Source organism: Lonchura striata, chromosome 18 (genome assembly GCF_046129695.1).
Source record: "Lonchura striata isolate bLonStr1 chromosome 18, bLonStr1.mat, whole genome shotgun sequence".
In the NCBI taxonomy this organism is placed as follows: Eukaryota; Metazoa; Chordata; class Aves; order Passeriformes; family Estrildidae; genus Lonchura; species Lonchura striata.
In genome coordinates this window covers 15370268-15381975 of record NC_134620.1, presented here as the reverse complement: position 1 = coordinate 15381975, position 11708 = coordinate 15370268, and the positions used below count along the sequence as shown (strand labels likewise).

Genomic DNA, 11708 nt, shown 5'->3' with positions numbered 1-11708 from the left:
TACGGACGGCGGCCGTACAGGCACAGAAAGCTTGAAATGCGTTCCGGTACGGACGGCGGCCGTACAGGGACAGAAAGCTTGAAATGCGTTCTCGTACGGACGGCGGCCGTACAGGGACAAAAAGTCTAAACTGCGTTCTCGTACGGACGGCGGCCGTACAGGCACAGAAAGCTTTAAATGCGTTCTCGTACGGACGGTGGCCATACAGGCACAGAAAGCTTGAAATGCGTTCTCGTACGGACGGCGGCCGTGCAGGGACAAAAAGTCTAAACTGCGTTCTTGTACGAACGGTGGCCGTGCAGGGACAAAAAGTCTCAAATGCGTTGTCGTACGGCCAGCGGCCGGCGTGGGACAGGAAGCCGCTCGCACCGCCGCTATCCTCGGCGCCGCGGAGCCGCCTCCAGCCCTCCCCTCACTCACAGACACCGCCCCGCTCGCCGCTCGCTCCCGCCTCTCACCCCTCCCGCCCCGTCTCGGTGGTTTTTGGGCCGCTCTGGCCCTTCCCGCCCCGTCTCGGTGGTTTTGCCGGGCGCTGGCTGGGGGGCTGCAGTACCGTTCTCTGTCCACAAGGCGGCAGCACTGCCGCCCGCCACCGCCGGGAGCCGCCGCTCGCCCCGGGGCCGCGGGCGGGGCCGGCGGCAAAAAAGAACGGGCGCCGTCCCCTGCGGAACGTCCTCGGTAGCAAATGCCCCGAAACATCTCGCGCGGAAAAGAACGCCAACAAAAAAACCCCTGCCTCTAACCCAACAAGAACCAAAAGAAAAAACCTTTTATTTTAAACTGCATTTCAATGTATTTTATTTTTGTATTTTTCATATTTATATTCACATTCGGATTTATAATTCGGATTTAAAGGCCGGCAGGGGAGGGAAGAGGGACGGGGCACAGAGGAGGGGGAGAGGGGGAATGGAACGGAGCAGCGGGGCAGGGACAGGATAGGAAGGAGCCTGGTTTGGGAGGGACACGGAAACGGGGGAAAGAGAGGTAACTGAATACGGGCAGGAGCATGGAGCGGGAGAGAGAGGGACAGGAGGGGATCCTCCCGGCGCCCCGGCTCCGCCCCGGCTCCGCCCCGCCCGGGCTGCTGCGCTCGGCAGAGCTCGGCTCCGTTCGGCTGGATTCGGCTCCTCGGCCAGCTTCGGCTACTTTCGGCCACGCTCGGCTATTACCGGCCGCATTCGCCTCCATTCGCCTCTTCGGCAAAGCTCGGCTCGCCTCGGCTGAACTCGGCAGAGCTCGGCTCCGCTCGCCTCCTCGGCCCCTTTCGGCCGCTTTCGCCCACGCTCGCCTAGTCCCGCCCGCACCCGCCTCCATTCGCCCATTCCCACAGCTCGGCTCCCTCCGCCCGGCCCCGGCTCCCTCCGGCTCACACATTTCCTCAGGGCACCTCATTCCAGGGCACACAAACTGCAGCCCCTAAAGGCTTGCGGCTCTTTCAACACACACACACTTGCTCCTTTAGGACAAGAATAGTTACATCTAAAAGCAATTCCCTCATTTTGCATCTCCTTTTTATTTAACCTCCCCAAAATCCCATACCTATCACAAGGAATGTGCAGTTCTGGTTCCCCCACCCTCTGTACCCTATTTGTACAAAGGACCTGGGCGCAGCACACACTCGAAATACAACTGAATAAAGCCCGGCTTCAATAATCAGAACAACTGACGTTTGTTTACAAATTAGGTGCAGTTTTGTATGGTGCTGCGTACCCTTGGAGCCGAGTCGAGGAAAAAGAGCTACAGCGCTAGAACCTAAGTTTTAGCAGCCAAGTCATTTGTAATTTGTGCCATAAAGTAAACAAAGCATAACTACAGTATTATCTGCTGAAGTTCTCTACTGTGGATTTCGGGTACAGCAGCACGTGCTTTACTCCCAACAAAAGCTGCTCAGGTGGGGGGAGCCGGGAAGCCAAGTCTCTCCACTTTGTCTGAACACCATCTTCCAGGAAGGTACTGCTTCCTCTCGCCCAGGCTCCCTTCAGCAAAGTGGCAAATTCAGAATCCGGTGCCACAGGAGGCCCTTGGCTTACCTCCTTGTGGTTTTCAAACTGTTTAAAGCGAAACAAAAAGCATAAGAGAAAAACAGTGATGAGCATGAAACAAAAATCTCTTCAGCCACCTTTGTTTTGAGATGAGCTCTGAACTGAAGCTCTGGGAGCACAGGCGTGCAAGTCCTGCTAGAACAGAGCTGCCCAGCAGTGTCCCCATGGGGCATCTGGAGTGTTCACACTGCTGAGATGAGAAAAACTCACCAAACCCAGCCCAGGGGCCTGTGATCCTCCACCCACCTGGGGGAACTCCGGGCGCTGTAAACAGAGGCCAGAGTGCACACCAGGCTCTGCTGTGCCCGGTGAGGAGTCTCTGTATGAGCCCTGAGCCCTGGCATCGCCTCCCAAACACCACAGAGACCTCTTGTGCCATCAGAGAAAAGCCCTGGAGCAAACGTGTGTCCCCAGCACGATCAACAAGAGATGCAGAATTACCTCCTCAATAAAAACGCTGTTTCTGATGGAAATGTAACCTATGTCGACTGCGAGGATTTTATAGGAATGCTGGCTCAAGAATTCAGTGACTTCAGGGATTCCATACCACAGGTTCCTGGGACTGCTTGGGCATCCAGAGTCTATAGTATCGGTTAAACTGGTAGAGCTGAGGATACTTAGCAGCTTTCAGGGACTCGGGATCTTTGTCACAGAGCTGCAACGTCAAGCAGGGAGCAAGGGGTTCTCTCAGAGAGTGCAGGAGGCCAGTGAAAACAGCACCAAGGTACTCCACATCATCTGCTCCTAGAAAAGCCAAATAAATTAAACTACTGACATGAGCACGGACACTGGGGCAACCTTCCTTACTTTGGGCCTTGCCAGCAGCCCACAGAGCCTCACGCAGAAAAGAACTGATCGAGATCAAAAAGTGTTCCTAGTGACCTAGACACATGCTCCTGGCCGCTGAGGTACCTGAAAAACCCTCCAGACATCATCAGCTCTTGCTGAAGCAAATAATCCACCTTCACCGTGTTATGCTAAACACACGCCCAGTCCTTAACAGGGAGATACCCTGCCAGGCACCGCCTCAGAGAAGAACCGAGCTGTACTGGGGGGACACACCCAGCCAACGTGTACGAGTTAAACAGAATTTTCTCTCAGAACTGGGACTTTCAGCACCCCCCAGGTGCTACTCGACTGCCACATACACACAGAGGGCTTCGTGAGGTGCTCTGGGGTTGGCCAGTCCTGCTCCAAGCCCTGCTGATGCCCCTGTGATTTTAACGCTGTCCTCAAGGAGGTGGTAGAACCTCACAGTATTTGCCCCTGAAGCTTAATTTCTGAAGTTTTCTTTGGGAAACGCATCCACTTCCTACTTAACAAGGCAGACCTCTCTCCCTGATCTCGGGAAGAGCTGCCTACAGGCAGGGGAACCACCTTCCTCTCCTGATCGCCACGCTCTGCCCTTAAAACGCTGTTACTGAGGCCAACTACTTGCAGGCCAAGACTGTCCATGCAGGCACAGTTTCCCTTCTCTTTAGGGTCAGGGAAAAAGGGCAGAAGCACCTACAGAGCTTCAATGCCCCGCTTGAGCACAAAGCACCGTGAATCTGCACCTCCTTCTGCTTGCTGGGAAGATAATAAAATGCCTCAAGGTAAAAAATTATAAATGGTAAAAAGTTATAACAAGAGGGTAGAAATGATGCCACTTTCACTCCACTGCTAGAAATGACACATAAAAAATAAAAAAAAAACTGTACCTGTTCTGTTTTCAGACTGAAGCAACAGCATATTCCTGGCTTCTAATGCAGCAGGGACAACAGCACTAAAGGGAAATGTTTGGATAATCATATCTTCATTCAAAGAGAACCCAATTCCTTCATCTAAGCCATCACTGCCCTCCATCAGAACAGCCAGCATATCCACGACATCTAATAAGTGACGGAAAAAATGTAAGCAGAGGATCCAGAGTAACTGGGAAAACAACACAGGTAGAATGCAATATTCCAGGAACACAAGGTATCTTTTTAGTTCCCAAAAGAAAAAAAAAAAAAAAAAAAAAAAAAAAAAAAAAAAAAACAAACAAACAAGACAAACAAAAAACCTCCCCCCCAAAAAAAAAAAATAAACCAAACAAAAAACCCAAAGACACATTTGCCAGGCAATACAATGTTAGGGGCAGCACAAAAATCACAGCTGTTCTTCACTCTGCCTTTCAAAGCTGCTTTCCAGCACAGGTTGCCCAGAGAAGCTGTGGCTGCCCCCAGATCCCTGGAAGTGTCCAAGGCCAGGCTGGACAGGGCTTAGAGCACCCTGGGATGGTGGAAGGTGTCCCTGGCCATGGCAGGGGGTGGAACAGGAAGAGCTTTAAAAAAAGGTGCCTTCCCATCCAAGCCCTTCTGGGATTCTGTGATTCTGTGAACAGCTCCGGGCAGAAGGACTGAATGTCCATTGTAGTTCGAAAATGCTGCTGCAAGAGCATGAAGAGAGATTTCAAATACTGTTAAAGTGGCACAACCACATCAAAAATTACATTTGGGGGTAAAGTGGCAACTCTGCAATTCCAACTTCTGATACCAAGGACACATGAAGGGCTGAATCCTGGAGATCCTTACATAACAGGATTTCTAGTGTTATCCATCCCCAGTTTGCTGCTTAGGGTTAGAAAAGGTAGTCAGTCCCAAGTCGTGGAATTCTGTTCTTAAAGGGTTACCACATACCATCAATGTGAGAGACGGGGATGCTGATGTTTGATCCGAGTCCTGTAGCAACCTGGAGCACGCTGCCTTCCTGAACCAGGTCTGCTGCCTTGTCCGTGTAGGGGTAGGGCTTTGTCCTCAGCTTCAGCAGGATCTGTCAGCAAAGGTGGAGAGAAAAGTAAGTTAACCAGCTCCCAAGTGTGGGGGAACCATGTGCTGCTAAGGAAGACCACGTGCTGAAAGTGGTTGGAAGCCGGGCGGGTTTTAGGACGACAAGTTCCATACTACTGCGGGATTCTGTCTACCGTTCCTGCTCTACAAACCAAATACATCAAACGACAAAAACAAACAAACAAAAAAACCCCCCACATTAAATTAACAACAACAAAATATTCCTACCTCAATAACCCCATAATGCCTCGAACCATTCCAGGGAGGGCGCCAGGAGGGGCGGGCAGAGCCAGGGCCCCGCTCCGCCGCCCCGGCGGCATTTTCCGGCACGCGGCCGCTCCCGGCGTCTGGAGAGGGGCGCGGGGCCGGGAAAGGCGGCGCAGCCCTGCTCCGATGCCGCTCGGCCGCGGCCCGGGAGCGCTGCGACCGCGCCTCCGCCGCCCGCCGGCACCGGCCCCGGCCGCCCTCGGCCCGCGGAGCCGCCTCCAGCCCTCCCCTCACTCACAGACACCGCCCCGCTCGCCGCTCGCTCCCGCCCCTCGCCCCTTCCGCCCCGTCTCGCTGGTTTTGCCGGGCGCTGGCTGCGGGGCTGCAGTACCGCTCTCCGTCCACAAGGCGGCAGCACTTGTCAAGCGAGTCAGCGACAAGATGGCGGCCCGTGGGGACCTTGATGGTGACAGGCGTTTTTGCCGATGCCTGTCGGCTCCCGCCAAAAACCCGCACGCTCGCGGTGCTGCTGGCCCCACAGCCCGTGTGCACGGCACCGGAGCCGCCGCGGAAGATCCTGTCGGGGGGCGCCGGCGGTGCGGGCAGTTCAGGCAGTGTAGAAAACAGACACGGGTCCTCGAATTTCAACGTCCTCGTTTTCGCGCCCTCTCGAGAAGGTCAAGCGAGTCCGCGCCACGCCACTCCCAAGATGGCGGCCGCGGGCGGCGGGCCGCAGTGCCGCTCTCTGCCCACACGGCGGCAGCACTGCGCCGTCAGCAGCGAATGCCCCAAAGATCCGCGCGGGAAAGAACGGAACAAAAAACCTGCCTCTGACCCGATTGGAACCGAAAGAACAAACCTTTCCTCTTAAACTGCATTTCAATCTATTTTATTTTTATATTTTTCATATTTATATTCACATTCGGATTTGTAATGTATACTGATGTATAATTGTATTTTCATAATTTCTTACATTTATTCCTATTATATTTTATATTTTTATACATATCTTAATAGATTGATTACATATTTCTATAGTTAGATTTAGATTTCTAAAAGGTTTATATTGCTTTAAATAAACCCCTGCCTCTATCCAAGTAAAAATCTTTAAAAAACACCTTTATTTAAACTCCATTTAAATTTATTTCTATTTTTCATATTTATAGTCAAATTTACATTTTAAATGTAGATTGATGTATGGTGTTATTTATAGTCTATCTCTTTCTAATACTATTTTTATTTCTATTATATATTTATATATATATCTGTATACATTGAGTATATATTTCGATATTTAGAACAATATCAGAATGTATATTCATACTTTTTCTATTAAAGCCCTCCCTCTAACCAAAAAAGCCCTTTCTATAAACAACACTCGAATATTTATGTATTTTTTTTTTCATCATAATAGTCACATTTGCATTTCTACTTTATATTGATGTTTTTATAAATATTATTATATATAATGAGGTAGCAAGATAGAATTTAAATAAAAATTTATCTATTTCGTACATACTGCTAATACTTATATTTACTCACCTTTGAATTTTTATATAGATCTTAACGTATTTAGGATATATTTATATACAAAAATTTCTTATTATATTTTATTTTTATTCATAATTTTTATAATAAAACCCCTACACCTACTACTGAATAGAAAATAAAATCCCCTTTATTTTAAACTACATTTAAATATTTCTTTATTTCTATTTTTGATTTTTACAAGTACTTATATATTCTATCACAATATATTGAAGTACTATATTTTGATATATAATATTTATGACATATAATGTGTTAGAATAAGACATATACAGTAAAATATGCATTATGTACTATATTGATTCCTATTATTTTGTAATTTTTATATTTATGTATCCACATGTATTAATTATACATCTCTATATGGATATTTTGTTTAAATTTATAATCTATATTTATATGCATTTATATAGGTGTTGCGCTATTACAGGCTATGCAGCAGGGCAGAGCAGCTGCGGGACAAATACGTGCAGACACCCATGACACAGGATAGGATGTGACAAACCAGGGGACAGGACAGGGAGAGAGAGTTTTCGAGGAGAAGAAAGGACCGAGAGACCAAAGAACACAGAGTGCACCAGAGACAAGTGACAGGACACGCACCAGCACTGCTCTGCCCTAAGCACCTCAGCACTGAGATCAAAACAGACACTTTCCCTTTAGGTGGCCTAAAGGAGATGCTTCCTGGACATCCCCATCTCCAAAACTGACTCAAAAACCCCTCTGGGGGAGTCCCAACCTGGCATTCTGCTTCCATCTCCTCTGCAGTTGCAGCCCTTGACTTATTTTGCCCATATCTGGGGATGCAAATCCCCATCGGGTGCAGAGGGAGGCCACTATTCCCATCTCCAGGCCGTGGCCCCAACTTATCTTTTGGATAACTGGTGATGTGAATCCACGTTGGACCTGAAATGAGTCTGGCTCAGAGGAGATAGCCTGTTAGCCTCTTAGTCAGCTACAATAAAGAACAGGAAAATCAACGGTTGTGTTTAGTGCTATATGGGCCAAGTCCCAGCAAGTCAGCTACTTATCCTCTCCTGAGTGTGCCTGGGTGCTCAAGTCTCCAGCCTCATCCTGAGTCCAAGGTATGGCTGTTATGATGAGTGGCACCTGGGTTAGAGAGGCAAAGCTACATGGCATTTGTGTGAGTTCGGTGGATGAGCTTGTGTGCTGTATGACACATGGATGCCTCTGCTATGCTTGTGAAAAGCTCTGCAAATACACACCATTTCTCACCCTACTGCCTGCAAACCCCCACCATGGTAACTCCTAACTGGGCACCCTGCTCACTCTTCCTCTCCTAGTCACAATCCTCAACTCACCTGAAGCCTCAATCTCAGACATCATCTTTGAGACAGGCCAGATCCCTTTTGTGTCATGATGAATCTGCTGAAAAAATGTTGTATTTGACACAACCTGGAATTACAGGAAGTTGCACTCCTCCTAAAAAAAAAAAAAAATAAATAAAAACAAACCAAAAAAACTAAAATAAAACCAGAAAATCAGAAATTACAAAAACACCTTACCACCCCTGAATGCACAACCCCAAATCACGAATTTAAATACTCCCTGTGTTGAACGTTGTTTTCTTCACAGTATCTTCAGAGCCTCTGTTGTATTAGAAGCCCAAAATCAACTGCTGAAAACAAGCTGAGACAAGTTGAAACAGCCTCTTCACCAAAATGAGAGGAGAGCTCTTACCCCAGATGATCCCAGAAAGGGAATGAAGCCCCTTGGGAAAGGCTGGGGTTAATATACCCCTGATTGGGCCCACCTCTCGTTCCCTTGGCACCCAGGAAAAGAGAGGGGGCAAACCCCACCGAGTAAAAAGGCCCTCAGAGCAGCTACAGCTGTTTGGCTCCTCTGGCTTGAATTCAAAGAGAATAAAGGGCTTGATATAGAAGAAAACTCTTCAGGAAAATGACAGCACTTTCGTTTTTGCTACAACTAGTGGGAGCAAAAGGGCGAGAAAACTACTAAGAAATAAAACTTTGGTTTTAGGCAGCATATCTAGATAAACCGGGTAATTTGCTGTTAACTTAATATAATTATTCCTCAGTGGCTGCTAAGTAGTACTCAACATGAGACTAAGTGGGGTGGAGAAGAATACTAATTATAGGAACAGTCTAAGTCTCCTTGGGGCTACTAATTAGGGCTACCTACATTATAAATAAAGATAAGAAAAATAATAGGCTCCTGGGCAGCATAAAGTTCAAGTACATGCTAGGCTCACCTTTCTCTGAGGTATTTAGTCCTAGGGCACAGAAAGAAGTACCCTGAAAGGTAGTTTTAAACCCTTAAAATGCTGAAAAAGGGAGAGCATCCTCCAAGTGAAGCCCTTAAAAGGAGGAAATGGGGAAGTTACCTCCACTGAAATGGATACAATGGCAAATAAATGGCTTCTGCCCTTTAATTTAATCCCCTAGAATACTGGGAAGAGAGAGGCTTTCCTCACTTTAAATCTCTCCAGTGATGAAGACAGAGGGATTTCCCCCTCAATCCAAACCCTTATGAGGGATAGCTGGGCTTCCCCCTCAATTTAAGCCTTAGGTCAACAAAAAGGGTTACCCTTAATTCAAACCCATAAAAACATTGTCAAGGTTTCCCCCTTCTATTTAAACTGGAAAGTAATGGAAAATGGGGATTCCCTGACAATTAACACAGCATAGAAAAGGCAAGGACTCTTTCAACTGAGACCATTAAAATTGCAGGGGAAGTGGATTCCCTCATAATTTTAACACAAGAAATAATGGAAAAGGAAGCTTTTCCCCATAATTTAAACCCCTTCTCTCTTCATAACCCCTCTCTTTTCTGGGAGTGCTGTGGAAGGTCTGGGGTTTCTAGGGAGGGACTGACACAATAAAAGGGGAAAGTTGAAAGCTCTCCCGGGGAACCCCACATGCTGCCTGGCCTGCTCAGGTGCTGCCCCTTGGCAAGAGGGCTCCTCCCTCGGCATTTTCTCAAAGGGATGCTCGTGCCCAGGTGGGTCCGGCTGCTCCCCAGTCCCTGCTGATGTTCCAAGCATAGTTCCTGGAGGGACACTTGGGATACCCCTGTTAGCCCCTCTGGATTAGCAGCTCCCTGTGCAGGTGTGCCCAGGTAAACCTCTGAAAACAGCTGGTCACATGGGGAGCTGCTACACTTCAGAGTGAGTGATGAGGTGAAGAAAGGTCCTGTGGGGAGCTCCCTCCCCTACGCAGCCCTTTGCCTGCCCCTTCAACAATGGGGTTCCAGACTTTCCTTTCCAAGGAAATTAACAGTTTTTCCTCTCTGTGTGCTCCTGGCCAAACAGGAATTGCTTCCAAAATTGCATATAGCGAACGATTTCTCACAGAACACAGCTGCCAACATCAAGAACTGCTGCCCTTGGAGTGAAGCGCACCTCCAGTGAGCAGACATCAACACACAGCCAGAGTGAGTTTGGGTTTACAGGGAAAAGGACCAGCGCATGTGTCCAGGGACCAGTGGCCCAGAAGGACATTCTGCATCCTCTAGTTCTAAATGGTGCAGGATTTCACATGGAGAAAAACTGCCCCCATGAAGAATTTGGGTGGCCTCAGTAGTGACAAGCACCTCCTGCAAACCAGCATCAGGAACCTGGGGTGGTGAGTTCTGTTTAACAAGGAAACGGGCTGGGGCTCAATTTCCGGGGCCTGTGGCCCTGAATGGGCAGTTACCTCCTAAAATTTGAATGGCACAGGCTGTGTCCCACACCCAACCTGCCCCCACCTCAAACTTGTACTGCCCTGACAGTCCCAAGCGCACCCTGCAAACAGAAATCAGGAACCTGGACTGGCAAGTTTTGTTTCACATGGCAAATGGCCCTCAGTCATGACCAGGGCCCTGCAGCCCCCTGGAATGTCAGGACCCAGCCTTTTGCCTCTTCCATTTCAAAACAGTGCAGGATTTCTCCCAGACCAATCTGTCACTCCCAAGGAGTCAGGTTTCCTTGGGGTGCTGAATGCCTCTTGCAAACTGACAGTACGAAGCTTGGGGCTTCATATTTTCTGTGCTGTCTTCTTGACAACTGCCAGTATGTAACCCTAACCCTAACCACAAGCATTTCGCTGGGCCCAGAAATCACAGCCTTCAGACCAGCAGCATGGGACCTGACCCCCTACCCCTCAACTGGCACCTTCCCAATGCATTCCACAGCATTCCAACTAATACTCTACGTTGTCAGTGGGCATCCTGTCTGACCCTCATCCCGACCCTAAAAACGCACTAAGGAATTCTAAAACAGCCCTTAAGAAGGTGTTAACAATACCCTAAAAGACACCAGAAAAGTTCTAAAAAGCCTTCAAAAATCCCCTAAATATTCCTAATAGTCCTGCAAAAAAAAAAACCCTAAAAAAGTGCTCAGTCCCCAACCCCTACCAGTCACTCTCTAGCCAGCAAATATCATCCCTACCTTTTAATTAGGGTCACTGCCTGCAGCTGCTGGGAGGGTTCTGGGGCTGTCCCAACATTAGGGTCACTGCCTGTACCTGCTGTTGGAGAAAACTGATTTTCTAGAGGTGCTGTTTAGGGTTAGTGCTGCTGCTGTACCCTAAGCCTTCCTGGTACTCTATGTTCTGTCCTTTGTACCCCTAACCCTCAGTGTCAGCTCTCCACCTGTCAAGTCCCCCCTCTTTGCCCCTCAGCCCACAATGTCTGTGTGTCACCCAAGTCCCCGACACTGTCCCTTGGCCCCCTAACCTCCACTGTGCACTCCCCACCTGGGGAGGGGTGGTTTTTAGGGTGAGGTTAAAGGTGGTGCAAGGGCTGGTTCACCTGTCACCCTCAAGGCACCCCCTGCCCCTCAGCCTCCTTGTGTCACCCTCCAGTTCCCCACCGCAGCCTCTCAGTGTCTCTGTGTCACCCTGGAGCCTCCCTTTTTACTCCTGAAGACCCCTTCTGCCCCTCAGCCTCCTTGCGTCACCCTCCTTGCTTCACCCTCCAGTTCCCCACTGCAGCCTCCAAGTGTCTCTGTACCACCCTGGAGCCCCTCTTTTTACTCCTAAAGACCCCTTCTGCCTCTCAGCAGCCCCCATCCCCTGTGTCACCATCCAGCTCCCTCCCTTCAGCCCCTTTGTGACACCATGCAGCCCACAGACACTGT

At 49.0% G+C, this 11708-nt stretch overlaps 1 protein-coding gene across 1 annotated transcript; it reads right to left on the bottom strand.

Moving 5' to 3' along the window:
* Positions 1–1494: 1494 nt before the first annotated feature.
* On the bottom strand, positions 1495–10813 carry LOC110477840 (nucleolar pre-ribosomal-associated protein 1). Its single transcript, XM_077787302.1, has 6 exons — positions 10808–10813; positions 5081–5317; positions 4703–4835; positions 3743–3913; positions 2484–2786; positions 1495–2048 (listed from the first exon to the last, which is right to left on the bottom strand). Exons 1-5 carry the CDS (start codon positions 10811–10813, stop codon positions 2575–2577), a joined length of 759 nt encoding a protein of 252 aa, XP_077643428.1. The 3' UTR covers positions 1495–2048; positions 2484–2574.
* Between the last annotated feature and the right edge of the window lie 895 nt (positions 10814–11708).

Coding starts and splice junctions, on each gene's coding strand:
- LOC110477840 (XM_077787302.1), bottom strand. Junction 3,914..4,702: donor CCCCGTCTCTCACATTGATG/GTATGTGGTAAC, acceptor GTCACTTATTAG/ATGTCGTGGATATGCTGGCT. Junction 2,787..3,742: donor TCAGTCTGAAAACAGAACAG/GTACAGTTTTTT, acceptor TGGCTTTTCTAG/GAGCAGATGATGTGGAGTAC.